Below are 16,109 nucleotides of genomic sequence, written 5' to 3'. Positions count from 1 at the left end.
AAAGGAAATCCTTAGCAAAAAAACTTGTCTAGTGATTTGATCCTCACCCCACTCGAAAGAGCAAATCCTCTGAAGCCCGACCCCCAACCCTGCGCAAGACCCAACGCGACTACCTTGCGCCCCACGACACATTCTCGTCCCCATAGCCCTTGTCGCCTCACCGGCTAAGAGAAGCGAAAAGGGCTATGGGGATGAGAATGGGAAGACCGCAGGACAGCAAGACCGTAGAGGTTTTGAATAGTCCCCAGTCTCTCCCTGATGGAATTAAATATGGCGGACGATTTGGGCGACGAGTGGTGGCTGGAGGAAAAAGACGTCGAGGATATTGGTAAATTCTGCTTTGTAAATCATTCTGCTTTTTTTCTTAAAGAAAACTTATAGCGCTTGAACCACGACTTTCATTTTAAGAACCTGAGACTAAGGGGGGAAAGAGGCGGCGAAAAGATTTAAAGAACAACGATAAACATGTGAGTAGGTTTCAAGAAATCTTTTGACACTGCTTTTGATGATGTCCATCAACATGTTAGGCTCGATTTTCGTCACTCTCTCGAGTCCGATTTCCCGAACAGCGGCTGGAAATCGAGCCTATCAACATGGCTGCTATGATGTCACAGAAAAACCAAACGTTTAGCCAGTTGGTTATTCTTGTAAGCGTCAACATTACATGTGATGATCTCATGTCAATGGTTATTTAAGCTTATATTTTCACTTGAGTTATTGTTTATTATTTTACTTATTAAACTCAGCTAGATGGTGGCAATAAAGACAAAAGAAAAGTAAAGAAAAAGCGGAAAAAACCCAAGGTATGTCATATAGATATAGATCTATCAGAAATAAATACACTAGAAGTGTTGTAGTATTAGGCTGCTAGCAGTGTTATTGTTTAAAGCTTAATATTGGGACAAATTTTACTTTAAATAGTCTCTCTGTTTTCCTAGCAAGGGAGCCCCTTGTTTTTCCCCTCAAATATGAAATTATTACATTTCGGCTTACACGACAGATCTGGGAAATAAAGACAAACTGTTACCAGGCTGACCCTTGGCAGGGGTATTTTGCAGAATACTGAATGCCAAATGCGCGGTTTGCTTAATATGTGGTTAGTTTCACACATGTTTGCTTGCGGTTAGCTTTTTTTTGTTGGAAAGGACAGCATTATATTGTATTTTTCCCTCTCCAACTAGTAAAAGCTAACCTCAAGCAAACATGTTGTTGTGTTTGGCATTTGGTGAAACATCCTGTGTTCGTTGACCTTCGTAGCTCACTACCACTTTCCATGGAAATGAGCAGAGCAACAGTGGAAAGTAAAAATTATAGTAAATTTAGAACTCCAAAGTCTGTGTTTTGAAGCTATAAATTAATGATTTTTCTTTTCTTTTTCAGATTGAAAGTATAAGCACAGAATTTCATGGCACTGAAGCTCCTAAGCTGTTATGGATGACTTTCTGTGACTGTACTGCAGGGTCGCTTTCCACATTAGAACTTGAGGATGTAATGATAGATGGTAATGGTGAAGTAGTATCCTAACGGTGGCTTAGAAATGCTGATTTGGTCTATATGCTGCAAGAAAACAGTAGACCACCGCTCACCTTACTTTAAACCTTTCTTAAAGCCTTCAGAAACTTAATGTAAAAGAACAATTTTTTGAAAGACATCTTTGGACAGGAACTTAATAAGTCATCAGTGTGCAAAGGAAGTCATCCTGATTGCTTGGGACTGGTGGATTTCACTGTCAGGCTAGCCTAATGGATTCTGTCCTTCGCTTACCCGATATGGGCAAGTGAAGTTTTCTTAAGGGAAAATTGATTTCAGGGAAATTTAAATTACAGAAGTTATGTTGTATTAATTTAATTTTAAATTGATTTGTCCTGCTAATAGGAAATTTTTGGGATGATGTTTGGGCTAGTGCATCATAGATAGTCATATATCTTGCCCAAAGGGAATACAGGTTTTCTTTGTAACCTTGTCATTGTCAGTTACAAAATTGTATTGAGTTTGAATGAATAACATAAAATAATAGATTTACTTATATACATAATTTATTTTCCTTACATTAGATTCCTGTTGCTTGGTAGATGATTCCACACACACTGGTGCTTCTGATGAACTCCTTCCTTATCTCAGTACAGGTTTGTTTTGACTAAACAGCAACCAATTTTGCTAAGTAATGTCATCCTCGGAGACCCAGGGGCAGTTGGTTGGGGCAGGACAGTTAATGTTGCAAGCTCCTAGGTCTCCGAGGATGGCATAATGTGGAATTGTTAATGAATGAATGTCTGTTGTGTCACACAGGAACATTTACCACTGATTCACTTATCTGTGATTGCAAAAAGTTGCAAAAATCGATGCAAATTAAGATCAGATATCCAAACACCATCACATTTTTATTGAAATGATATGTTTATGGGATACAGTTTTGTTTCAGTCAATTATCAGCTGATTAGAATTAATTTATCCAATCCATTGTGACCTTATTTCTTGCAGTTATTCCTCATTGGACAGGTCATGTTGACAAACTAGACAAGAGAGGTGATAAGGGATCTCCATTACTTCTCTTTATTTCTTCAGCAGCAACTAGAGTGGTAGAACTCAATAGGTCAGTGATTAATTTTAACTTGTTTTTATTATCGATCAGTAGATTGTTAGAGAAGCCAGTGTTTAGTGTAGCTGTATATTAGAAAGTATTTTTAGTAGTTGAGTTGAAGTTTTGCAAATCCAGTTGGAGATTCTATGCCCTCCTCCACTGCCTTGAACCAAAAAAACATTCAGATTAGGTGAAAGATTCTCCTCTTTCCTTTTGTAGATCAGCAGCAGAATTCAAAGGGAAATGTAAAACAGTGAAACTGTTTGCCAAACACATGAAGGTAATGTTAAATGTGTTCCCCTTAGACCGAAAAGTTGTAAACAAGCACGTCGTCACCAAAAGAATAATCTACGCTCTAAACATGCAGGTTGACTGGGAAGACAAGGTTTGAAGATGTTGGTTAAAATGTGGCAGTCAAGCAGCCGTGTTGCTCATCATGGGTCTGTCATTCAGTGGGTTCATAACTAGTCCAGTTCTGGTCCTCTTGCTCTCTCTCTCTGTCACGCAATGCTACATTGCGTGACAGAGAGAGAGCCAGAACTAGACTAGTTCTTGACCAACACTAAGGTGGAGATGGATCAGCTTGAGGGATTTTCTAGCTTTGTGCAGCACAGCAAAGAATGTTTGTTGAAACATTTTTTTCCTCTAAATGAAATCACACAACTTTTCTGTTAACTGTTGAAAAATTTCTCTTCCCAGATGTCCGCCCAAGAGCAATTTCTCGAGTCACATGTGGTTCATTTTGGTATTGGGACACCAAGTCGTATTCTAAAGCTACTACAAAATGGTAAACAAACATTCTTTTGAAATAATGCACACTTGTGGTTCGATAATTTGTTGAATATAATTTTTAAAAGTTCTCCTCTTTTAACATTCAGATTCATTAAAGATGTCACGATTAAAATATGTGATTCTTGACTGGACTTGGAGAGATCAAAAACTGCGGAGAATGGTAGACATTCCAGAGGTGTGTACATGATGCACTGCATCAGTCACTGTTTGCTAACTGTTTTCCATACTCCAATATTAAAAGCTATTATGCGAGGAGACAGTTGGGAGAACAAGGCGAGTATTTCCAGTCTTTCCACCGCTGTTTCAAATTAAAAAAGAGTTAAGCTCGTGCAAGTGCTCTAACCAATCAGAGCAAACGTGCGGATTTTTTAACCAATCAGGAGCAAGGCCAAACCCACCCATGGACTTTCTGACACGAGTTTTCCCGCGCTTGGCACAGGTTGCATGCTTAAGCGTCTAATTCGTATTGGTTCCCTGCGTTGCTCGGATTTTGCCAAATGTCGTTGTTTTCAGTTGACATTTTTGGTGTGGTTTTATGACAGCTAACGTAATTTATCTTATTTGTGTTTATTTTTAGGTGAGAGAGGAGCTCATCAGCCTTTTGAAGGATTATATTTTTCCATTAGCTAAAGCCTCGAAACTCAAGATTGGATTATTTTGAAGTTGGCACATCCTCCCATGATCCTTCATTTTGTACATAAACGTGGTAATAAAATTCGCTCGATTTTCTGGATCCCCTACGTTCCATCTTTGACTAGGGTCGTCACGCAGGGTTCTTCTCCCAGTTGCGCGATAATTCAAAACGACGGCTGCGTGAGACCATCTCCTCTTTTATTACAGGCCGTTTGGAAAGACTTGCCGTTTTAAAAAGTCCTGCGACTTTTGTATTTTACGGACGTTTGCGCGAAAATCTTCTCAAGAGTGTGGTAGACATACAAAATAATGTCAGAACTCAGAAAAAAAAAGTCGAGTCTCATCACGCTCCGGCTCCTTTCCAATACAATGTGTGGAAAAATATATCTTTTTTAAAGCAGACCCCTTTTAAATCATTATGCATATGGCCGTTATACCTGTCAGTTTGAAAAAAAAATGCAAAATACATTCTTTGAGAAAATGTTTCTATCACCAATTCTGGGTAGGGGTCTCTTGAGAAAATATGCTCATTCATGACGTCCGATGCCCCGTTCCGGTTTTTCTTGAGGAGAGCGGGCGGCAGTACGCAGAATGGTGACGTCCTTGAAAAGAACATTGCAAACACTGTCAACCAACATATAACACTTGCAAATTCGACGTCTCGTGGGTAAAAAAATTGAACTACCTAATTTTCTTTGACAAATGCTGAGAATCGAAAAAAAAAAAAACAAAAGCGAGCTAATTAAAGAAAAACATGTAGCCAACATCGTTGAATCCATGAATGTCAAGCTACTACAGCAGCAGCAGCAGCACTCGGTATAACAGTCGAGTACACCTCCTGATAGAATGTTTTTTAGTCCTAGCTCGGGTGCTTTCCATTACGCCAGACCAACTGGTCAGGGACCAGTGGGATTAACCAAGCAACACTTGGTCAAACTTGGCCAACTGAAAGAAAATGCCTCTTACCATTTTCTATTCGTTTCCCCCAGTCCCCCACTAAGTGAAAATCTATTGCAGAGAACTGAAGAGACTGAAGAGTAGTAGGGCAACGAACCGATTTGCCAAAATAGAACAAACTTTCTGTCAGACCGCTCAGACCGATTCAAGTGGATATTCCGGTCGGACCAAATCGAAAAGGTCGAAAGGACCTTTCCATTTGACTTTGGACCGAAATTTCCGGAATGTTTGGTATAATGTAAAGCTCCCCTGTTCTGGACCGCATACAAACAGCACGTTTTTAACTTACCATATGGGAACACGTCTGTCTGCTCCAAAGGGTTTTTACTAAGAGCAGAATTGAATTAAATCGAGGTATCATAAATGCTTTAGCGGGAATTAAACTCTAAAAAAGAACCCCGTTATTATGAGGCAAAAACCTCAAACCGTTCAATTGGCCAGCTGTATCACACGTGGTGGGTGAAGTTTATTCGGACTAGCCCCTCTACGATGTCTCAGCCCAGAAATTACTATGCAAAGAAAAACGAAAGAAAAAAAACGTCGCCAGTCTCCTGTCGTATTGATCTAGTGCTTCTTCCTCCTTTTGATTTTGATTCAAGAGAAAGACGAGAGGCGCTCTCCTACTGAATAGTCCCTGACTAACGTTCAGATTTATACTTCAAAACTACAGGGCAATTTATTTTCCAAGGTAAGTAATTCAGAAAGATTTCTAAAACATCAAAACTCTGGCTAAATCATCTGAAGAAGGATGGTTATTTATAAACGGCTTCAGCGTCACCCACGCCATGTTTTCTACTTCCTTCGCCTTCCGTTTTGATTTCTCTAAGCTTTCTCTCTCGCCTATACGAGCCAACTTTTCTTGTTGAAGTTCTTTCCGCTTGTCTGCTACTATGTTCTGGAGCGATTCCTTTAATTCACCCAGCTGACATTCCGTCAGTTTCTCCAGTTCTTCCACAGTGAATTTCACATCTGTTTCCTTCTGGGACAGAGCGCCAAAGAGTTTGCGAAGAAATCCAAAAGGATTTGTCCCACGATGCGACTTAACGTTAAATCGCTTCAACTTGGCTTCAATGTTCTGTCCAGTCAAAATATAACTTCGAATTCTGGCGTAAATTGTTTTCCTTTGCACTTTCCTATGTTTACTTTCGCAATTCTTGCAGGTTGCACTCCCAGCCCTATGTTGAGAGCGGATTTCCACGATGCAGTTTGACTCCGCGGTTTGGTCGACAAATGCATCAACCTTATTAGAAGAACTATTATATTGAGCAGTTTGGTTTTTCACATCAAAACGAACAGACTCTGCCATGGTCGATGTCAGTACGTTACTCAAGTTACTCAGAACATTTTAACGAATTTGCGTCACAGAAGACACACAACACGAAAAAGCGCGCGCAAATGTTTGATTGATGCAAATTCTTAGACCTAGCTATTCGTACCTTCGGAGGCATATCAGGCGAGTTTGGTCGAGCCATGGTTCGTATTTTGGCTCGACTACGTCTCGCTAAAATACCAATGGCGAGACCAAACGAACCTGATATGCCTTCGCAACGTACCAAATAGGTACGATTAGATATTTACCGTGGCCAGATTCGGCCAAGCAAGCATGATATCGTAGCCATATCAGGGCAGTGGCTTGATATAGCAGTATATCAGGGCAGTAGACACGGCTTTTGATTGGCTAATTGCGAATTTGGGTACGGTAATTTTTTTAAGAATTGGGAAAAAGTGAAACAAACTACAGCATTCTCGAGGACAGCCCAATTGTCAGTAACCGCAGTCCATACTTATTAAAAATAAGGCGCTCGTTTACTAGATACGTTGTTTGAATTTTCTAATTGATTGAAATCGCTGAGCTAGATTAGGATAAAGAGAACTGACGTCAATGCAAGGTAATGTCTGCAAACATATGACAACAAACCACCATCTGTAAATCAGTACGGGCTCTTTAATATACGAAAAGTACAACGTGTACATTTATGCATGAGAAAATATACAGTACAAAAATAGGGAGCTATGATACAGACAACCACTGAACGACAGCGAGCTGGAACGGCAAGTTATCTGACTCTGTCCCACCTCCATAGGGTGCCGTCATCACATACAGAGATTAAAATCCTGTAAAGAAATCAGAAAAAGATTAAACGTGAAACCTACGGCACAGAAACGCTGAAAACAGGCGATAAACTGAAATGCATTATATGAAATACAAAAGACTGTGCTTTGCCACATTTCCAAAACCAAGAAGAGAATCCAAAAAGCAACGGGAAACGGAGTATTTTTGACGAATTTCGAAGTACTTGGAAATGTGTTAGGACACTGTCTCGAGCATTTGATATATCTTCTCAGTTGAAACTAAAAGTGAAATTTAAGGAGAAAAAGAAGAACTAAACCCGTATAGATCTACGCTCACAAGATCAGAGATCCAAACACCCTCACGGTCATGATTTCCTTTGTTTTAACTTGATGAACATGATGAATTATATAGACGTTATATAGACGTTCTTTCGACTAGACAGGAAGACACTTGGGTGTTTACTTACTTGCCATCTTTGCTGAATCCCGTCTGCCTGATGGCTGAAACACACTTGTTGTGTACAAGCGTTGTTGACCTGAAGAAATCAAGTTCAGTAAGTTAACTTCACGTTTTCAAGAGTTCATAAAGGAAGCAGATCGCCACATTCATGTTTATTGCCAACTCTGTGTTTGGCTTTTTGTTATGCTTCATAAATAATTAAAGGATCGCACAACTAGTGGTAGCCAATCAGAGATGTTGTCTTTTCACACCATCACCTCTGCTTTTACCGCCCTTTAAACCGGTCGCTGAATTCTTCCCGCGCTTAGCACCGGTCACGTGTTTTTATTTTGAGTTCTGATTGGTTTATTGCGTACTGATTGACTCTGGGAACGCGTTTCAGTTTAGAAGCACGTGCGTAACCAGCCCAGTGACTTACCCTTGGTGTTAAATGAACATTTCACATTAAGAAACAACGAAGGATATTTACAACAAGAGGCTGTACCTAGCTTTCGTTGGATCATCAACACCAATATCCCAAACAAATGTCTTTCCCGCTTGATTCCCGACCGCCATTAACTGCAACAAAACAGAAACACAGACTACTACAGTTACCGCGTCTGTTTGGTTTGTTTACTACTTGTAAACTTTTAGTTGGGTAAAACAAAAATAACAGACAGTAGTAAAACCAGGACAAGATTGTAAGACATCTTACACTCGGAATACATCATTCAATAATTCTTACCCTTTGTTCGTAATCTAAAGAGAACCGCATGTACCAAATGTCACATTGCGAAAACTCGAACCTGAGGAAACAAAAAGAACGAGGCCAATCAAGATTAACAAATACAAAAAAAGCAGAAAAGAAGAATACTTTGAGATCAGGGAAAGGCTTCGTTAAGAGAGAATGCGTGATTGCTCACCTGTGAAGAACAGTAACGACTCGCTCAGAATTAAACGGCTGAAAAACAGAAAGGAAGAAAACGCTCAACAGAATCAACGTGATTGGTTCTCCGTTTGCCGATGTCACGCCTGAGCTAAAGAAGCGGCTGTGCTTGGCCCGTGAAACTCGTGCAAAACCTGCCTAACCTACAGAGCGATGATGACGTCTTTCAGCCAATCAGAAGTAGAATTAATATCACGTGATTTGACGGACTCGACGTTTCATGGCTTCAGAAAATTTGTTTGTCTAAACCGTATGTTGCTTAACTTTTTTTTCTGTTTTCATTTGAAAGTTTCCATCATAACACTGAAGCCTTAATTTATCTCAATGAAATAACTACAGATGAAATAAACACTTGACTTCTCTTACCCCTTTAAAGATGTCCTCAAATCGCTCTTGTGGTTTCCAACATACAATGCAGTTTTCACAAGACTATAAAACAAAACAGCGTATCAATGACCAAGGAACAGAGCAGATATTTGAAAAGGCAATTTTATTTCTTCGGTTAGGCCTACCGTCCACACCAATCCGTCACGAAAACGAAGCTATTCGAAAACGCTCTTCAAACCGGAGGGATTTGAAAACGCCGGCTTTGCGTTTTCGTGTGGACGGAAACTTTTCGAAAACGATGACGTCACGATAATCTTGTGATTTCCCTGACTGAATTGTCGCCAAACACAAATCCAAAATGACCGCTGATTGTTGTGTTTTTAAATTCCTCCTGTACGGCGTAGTCCGGTTAGTGTGGACAGAAAACACTTGATGCGTTTACAGAGTGAAACCTCCGTTTTCAATTTTCCCCCGGCATAGTGTGAACGGAAACATTTGATGCATTTTCACATTAAAACCTCCTTTTCTAAAACTCCTCGGGCGTAGTGTTGACAGAAAACATTTGATGCGTTTCCAGATTAAAACCTCCGTTTTTAAATTCCTTCGGCATAGTGTGAACGGAAAACACTTGATGCGTCTTCAGATTAAAACCTGCTTTATTAAATTCCTCCGGCTTAGTATGGACGGGGCCTCAGTGAACAGCAAGCAAGTTACCTTAGACAAGACAAGATCGCCAAACCAACGGACACTGTCCACATAGTTTCTATGAATATCACGAGTGGTGAAGTGAGGATAGTGCATCTTGATCGTGTGAAAAGCCCTGCAACGTACATCACAGATCACTGACGACAGTCATTCCCATGTACAATGCTATTAATTACGTAAACACTAGCATCAAGGGGGCTTTCCATTCAATGAAAAATTCCGGTTTGCGTTTTCAGAAATTACCAGTGACGAATGGAACAGCATTTTCCAGAATTTCTGGAAAAAAAAAAGCAACCTTGCGAAATATACAGAAAACTTCTTCCCGGGAATTTCAGGAACGTTCGGTTGAATGGTTCGCTTCTCGGAAATTTAACAGTTTCTGGATTTTCTGGAACTTTTTCCAGGAAATTTCCGCACCATTTGATCTCGAGTCGAAATGTTCGGAATTTTTGGTTGAATGGAAAGCATCCCTAGTGTCGTAAAACCAAAACGAATGTAATCACTCAAGTCAATCACAAATGACAGAGATAATCCATCGAGCCAAGGAAAACTTGAAGCAAACACATGGAGCTGACGTGGAACGCGGGTAGTACTTGGAGTAAGACCTCAGTATTATGTCCCGAGATACACCCACACATTAACTATGAATCAAGTAGTGTCACCTGTTGCCTGTAGCATTACTGATACTATTACTACTTATATTTCTTTTTATATTTATATCTATATATATATTTTTTCTCCGTCCTCTTTTCTTTATTTTTCCTACAACCGATTTAAAGCATAATAATCCTTGTAACTACTCAGCTCGTTTAGTTCTTACTATTTTGAGTAGTTTTTTTGCTTATTTAAGTTTAATTTATTTTTTTGCTATATGATATTCTATGTACGAGCCAAAATAAAATGGTTGTTGTTGTTGTTACTACAGCTACTACAGCTGCACTATAGCGGTGCTGCAGGCAATAGGTGACACTACTTGATTCATAGGTGATTCACTACTTGATTCATACTTGATTCATGTGGGTGTATCTCGGGACATAACAGTGAGGTCCTACACCAAGTACTACCCTGGAGCGCGGTAAAACGTGTACGAGCGAGTCACGGTTGGGAGATTTACGCCCCTATTCTTGCCCCCTCAAAGAAGACCTTTTCACATTTCTAAGAAAAGGTCCTCAGCAGAACGCCATGATTCTCTCATTACATGATGAAAAGCAGTACTTTTTGACGAGAAGATATTAAGCTGTGTCATCAACAGACTTTACATGAAGTATTTACTTACTTTTCCGTTTTGCTCTGATCATAAGTGTGAGAGTCCGTGATAGCCTAGCAAAAGCAAGAAAGCAATATAAAATAAGGGACAATTAACTTAAAATTTGGTCATTTGGGGGAGCGGGGAGAGGGTGTTACAGTCCTAATATGAATATCGAGAATCTTTTGCAACATTTTGCACCACTAGCAGGAAGAACTTGCACGCATGTGTTTTGGTTTGACGTACTTTTTTCATAGCGTCAGTTTCAAGTGACCATATCTTTAGTGAGTGATCCATGCCACAGGACACCATCTTTTCACCAAGGATGTCAAAGTCCTTTGAACAAATAAAATAACACAGATGAGAACATGACAGCACAACTCCTCTTATCCAGCTTAACTGAAAAAGTAACCAGTGTGCTTTCCAACAGAAAAGAAGGCAAAACAAAACCACATAATTATCATAAAATTGATCTTAAAATGTGCACAGAATTTTCCATGTTTAGAGAAATACATACATACATAAACTGTGTCTTTATATCTAGCCAAAGGGGGGAAAACCCCTCTACTAATTGGGGACACTTCGTATAATTAATAACCTACTATTTTCTAATGAACTGGAAATAAAATAGAGATTAGATTTTGACCGTAACCCTAAGTGGGTATAGGGCCAAGGAAACAAAAAACAGGTTAGCTTTTTTTTTTTTTTTTTTTTTGACTATGCAAGCAGCTTGTAAACTACAACTGTTATTTAAAGAATATCTTATTTTTAATACAAATTAATGATTATGAAATCTTGGCATGCTTCAAATTTAATAACGCAAGTTTGTTACTTTCATCTCAGAGTGTTGTAATTGTCTTTGAAATTTTTAAGTCTAAAATTTTTGTTCAGTCACTCACTGTACTAAGAACTTCATCTCTGTGACCATCCACTCCTCCAAATACAGCAACTAGCACATCTGTTTTGATATTCCACAACCTCAAACTGTGATCTGCCATCAACACAATAAGGGGGAGCATATTAGGATAGAAGCACGGCTGTTGCTAAGTTTGAGTCCCAGGTAGCCTTGATCTTAACACACATAACAAACTTGTTACTTTGTGAGTGAATTGTATCACCTATAGTCCTGTTCAACCATAACATCAAGGGCCCATCAAACATACTCAGCCATAGCAGCTGTTATGGGTTACAGCCCTTAATGGCAGCCCTGAGGAGCACTATTTGCAATAGCCTATGACAAAAATACCTTATGTTGGAGTTTGTTGCACTTAATAGAGAATGAGGGTATTAAATCAAATCGCTATTAACAGTGTTACAAATAATCTTAATCAGTTGAAGTATCCATTGATCAATTCCTTGGTCCTTCTAACCTCAACGTGAAATTTAAACTCAAAGAAAATTACTTTGAATTCACAAGCAAGGCTTCCATAACTGTTTTACAAAGATAACTGAACTGCAACATGCTGGTTTTACCATTACTGTAGCTGTGAAGATGAATTGACATAAATCAAGCAGCACTTTTGTTGTTTCAGGTTAAAAATTAACATAATTTGACAAGTCCCTAGCTTGGTCCAGAGAAAGTAAGCTAGTTCGTGAGTGAAGAAATGTTAATTAGCAATAGCTACCTTTGCTCGCTGAGAGAAGAAGATAAGGATCCACAGGGTGAAACTTGAGCTCATTAACAGCTCCTCCATGGCCGATATAATGCTAAAAGGAAAGCATAGTAGAATGTTATAATTAGAGCTGAAATTCTCCAGCCTATATATCTGCTTTTCACAAACATTTTCACTATCAGCTTAAAGAGGATCACACAAACAGGGTACAGAGGAGTGATGTCTGTGACACCCCTGATGATATAAAGAAAGCACAATTTGGGTTGTTTGGGAACATTGCAAAATACATGGTCATGCATGTAGCAATGTGCCCCTCGCTGATTAACACCTTAAAATAAATAACACTACAAAAGTCTTTAATATACTCACTTTGATACAATTCATACTGATAGGGCTGGAAAAAAATAAGAAGATCTTAAGTATTTTTGCCTTGCTTCAACTGATTTGAAATTGAACATCTATAAATTTATTATGTCAGATCATCAATTTATAATGGAAGGTTATATCATTTTAATTTGTATATTCTATAAACTTTAATACAAATATCAAATTCTATTTTAATTTGCAGTAAACAAAAAGACTCGCCACTATCTGGATAGCTCTACATTTAGAGTACCGGTAAACAAGAATACTGGACTGGTTAAGTAAAAGTTTATCAATAGTAATTTCACGTTACAAATTTTGAAGATAGGCAGGTGTTTCAACAATTATGTCCTCGAGATTGATCGAATGTTCAGAAAAAAAAGTAGTGCTAATAAATCATACAGTAATACATGTTTGTTTATGCATGAAGACAGATAACAAGACAGAATGAAATAATTAAAAATAATACATTTTAAACACTATAAAAAATATAATTAGTTTGATGAAATATATTAACAATAATTAATAATTTATAGTAACCTGATAAATCTGATGATTCCTCTTGTGCCAGCAACGGCAAGTAAAGGTTCCCCTGTGTCAGGGTGATAAGACCAAGCACAGGTGTAGAAACTTTCCTCAGGCTAACAAAGTTGTTAAGGTTTTACAGATACAGCAGACTTCATGAGTTTATACAATATAATATTTATAGGAGGAGATTTAACTAGACAGTAACTTTTTTACATCCAAATACTGTATGTTTAATGTGAAGCTATAGCCAAGATTACCTGGCTAGCTTTGCATTGCTGCTTTTTATTTTGATTGCAAAAACAGCAAAATAGCTTGCAAGTAAAATCATTTCATTTCAATTTTTTAATTGACTCAACAGTAACAACCAGCTGTTTACCAGGTTGGTCAATATATTATTGTACATTCAAATGCCTATTTTTAATGTGTACTTGGATTGACTTGAGGAGAGGGATAGGGCATCAGAAAAAAATTATATCAACAAAAGGATACATCTGCATCCATATACGCCTGCAGAAGCTTGACTACACCTTTTGCTTCACATTGGTAGATTGTCACCTGGTGAAATAAAGGAACTAGTATACTGGGAAGTGGCACAAAAAAAAATATTTAAATGGTGTCTGCTGGCAATGGCAGAATATCTTTTTGTAAGTTTTCATTTGTCAAAATAATCCAGTTTAGAAAATGAGAGTGATAACTATTAATATTATTATAAATTACTAATTAAAAAAATTATTTAATAATTATTATTAAACATCTAATTACTGCATTTTTAGCGGTGCCACGAAGTAATGAAAGCTTACCCTGAAAATTATGAGAACTTTCAGAATTATTTGTGATGTTCCTGTTATTTTTTGAAATGTCCTGGTTCTTGGGAACCAGGACATTTCAATTTTCAGTTACTGTACCCTGTTGCTGCCCACTGTGGCAAACATGTGAAGATCATCGGTTCCTTCTGGTACATTGTGATTAAACTGAACTGCAAATATGGGCTGTTTGTGGTCCTCCTGTTAATTTTTAGAACGATAATGAGAACAACATATCAAATTAATGTTTACTCACAGTAAGTCACATTTTAGGAGGTTAAAGCATGAACTATTTTTGTGCTGAAAGCAAAATGTGCACATCATCTCAATAATGATTATCGTAATAAAGGGGGTGGAAGGCATGACAGCCTAAATGGTTCAGCACTGCATAACTGTATACAGTTGAAGTTTGATATGATAAGGAGTCAAGGGATTGGAAAAACATGCTCGTTAAAAATGGGGGTTACCTGTACTTAAATTGTTTTGTTGTTCCTTGACCATAAATTATTCTGATTGTAACTTTGGCCAGGCTTAATCTTAAAATACATTTATATCATTTGTTAACATAGGACTTCCCTATAAAGAGGGTACTGATCGCTACATATATGTTGGGGTTACAAGGTAGTAAATTAATACAGCATTTTCTGGAACTTCTTGTTCAAGATAAATTCAAAAATCAGAGTGCCAACAATTCTTATAATAATTTTCTCTTCTGAAGTAAAAAGGAGCCACATGTACTTTCAGTTCATCTCCTTGATTATACAAGTATTTCAAGAAATCAAGGGAGGAGCCAGGATTTTTCAAGGAGGGGTGGCTAGTACCTTGGGGTTGCAGAATCAATGGGGCATGCCCCCAAAATGTCACAATCTCAGCACTGGAACCTAACTGAAAACTGTTACAGCAGAAATACTAGTAATGGACACTACACAGTAGAAATTACGATGCGGTACCTTCCCAGAGTGTTTGTCTATATTTATGCCATAATGTTCACAATCTTTTTCCCTTTATTATTTGTTGCTTCTTCAAAATGGGGGAGGGGGAGAGGGAGAGTGCTTACCCACCCAATCCACCTCCTCCCTCCTAAAGGAGTTTCTGAATATATAGAATCAGACCAACCAATCAAAAATCTGGCTCTCAATAATTTTTGCCAAACTGATTCACTTATCATGCTTGCCCCACATCTTTCTGGCCCTTCAGGAATTAAATTAAGGTGGGAACCCAAAACCGATTTTTAGCCCTTCACTCAGGCTTTAAAATTATCACCAATAAGGCCGCTGCCTGTGCTAGGCAGAGTGTCACAAATTCTGGAGATAGGCAATGGGTCACTGTTACAGTGTTTCTGTGGTTTGAGAGCCAAAATATGGACTGTTTTATTTGTTCAAATTGTTGTACTTCGCTCCTCTGATACTCTTGTTGTTACTTGGCAAGTGAACTGACCAGCAACTATCACGGGCTTAATGCGGGAAAACTGTCAAATGTCTATTGCTCAAAAAATTGTCATCTTGGACAAGATCTCATAGCAACCAACTAAAATTCTTTTCCACCCTTTTCCTTAAAACAAAATGGTAACGAATGCCTATTTTCGAAGTTTCCATTCACGAATCACAAAGCACGTGTTGCAAGCGTAAAACGCGGGAAACAAAAGCCAAAATTCATTCACGTGAGAAAACACTCCGAAAAAATGACAAGAATTATACCAGTAATTAACTGAAAAAACAACACATGAAAACATGTTACCTTGAGAAAATTGACGCATCTGAAAGCTAAACTTTTTTTCTTCCTGCCTTTGCCACGAAATCCTCGCTTTCCCACCGTTGCTTGGGTTGAATTCGAGTTGGAACTGCTGATTGTCGAGTCATTATCACTGTCTTCCTCGTCAAATTTCGCTTGTTTTCCCCCTCTTTCGAGTTCTGCATCTGATCCTGTACCTTCCACATCAACTTGTGGTTCTATTGGTAGAGAAGATACCCTTTCTTCGGTCATGTTGGCTTTCGCAGAGCGGACTAAAGCTAGCTGTTCAATCAATCACAGTTCAATTAGTGTTTGTGCCCGGCGTGAGCGACCTGCATGTCACGCACATTCGGCCCAATCCTCCCCAGCCGT

General features: G+C 38.6%; 2 protein-coding genes across 2 annotated transcripts; one reads left to right on the top strand and one right to left on the bottom strand.

The window, feature by feature from the left end:
• Nucleotides 1-195: 195 nt before the first annotated feature.
• LOC110060331 (uncharacterized protein C3orf26 homolog) lies at nucleotides 196-4,739 on the top strand. Its single transcript, XM_020767096.2, has 10 exons — nucleotides 196-328; nucleotides 409-467; nucleotides 747-803; nucleotides 1,381-1,501; nucleotides 2,055-2,126; nucleotides 2,482-2,593; nucleotides 2,801-2,861; nucleotides 3,281-3,368; nucleotides 3,460-3,548; nucleotides 3,951-4,739. Exons 1-10 carry the CDS (start codon nucleotides 259-261, stop codon nucleotides 4,032-4,034), a joined length of 813 nt encoding a protein of 270 aa, XP_020622755.2. The 5' UTR covers nucleotides 196-258; the 3' UTR covers nucleotides 4,035-4,739.
• A 2,149-nt stretch (nucleotides 4,740-6,888) lies between these two features.
• On the bottom strand, nucleotides 6,889-16,096 carry LOC110060326 (polycomb protein eed-like). Its single transcript, XM_020767090.2, has 16 exons — nucleotides 15,744-16,096; nucleotides 14,109-14,207; nucleotides 13,693-13,758; nucleotides 13,216-13,316; nucleotides 12,682-12,706; nucleotides 12,325-12,406; nucleotides 11,599-11,690; nucleotides 10,946-11,035; nucleotides 10,730-10,773; nucleotides 9,463-9,568; nucleotides 8,788-8,850; nucleotides 8,399-8,436; nucleotides 8,221-8,281; nucleotides 7,981-8,054; nucleotides 7,504-7,572; nucleotides 6,889-7,078 (listed from the first exon to the last, which is right to left on the bottom strand). Exons 1-16 carry the CDS (start codon nucleotides 15,987-15,989, stop codon nucleotides 7,021-7,023), a joined length of 1,314 nt encoding a protein of 437 aa, XP_020622749.1. The 5' UTR covers nucleotides 15,990-16,096; the 3' UTR covers nucleotides 6,889-7,020.
• Nucleotides 16,097-16,109: the final 13 nt, after the last annotated feature.

The sequence above is a fragment of the Orbicella faveolata genome, unplaced genomic scaffold (genome assembly GCF_042242905.1).
Source record: "Orbicella faveolata isolate gen_17 unplaced genomic scaffold, um_ofav_v1 contig_12, whole genome shotgun sequence".
NCBI classification, from domain to species: Eukaryota; Metazoa; Cnidaria; class Anthozoa; order Scleractinia; family Merulinidae; genus Orbicella; species Orbicella faveolata.
Note: the sequence above shows the minus strand (reverse complement) of the source record. Positions and strands in the feature narration are given on the sequence as shown.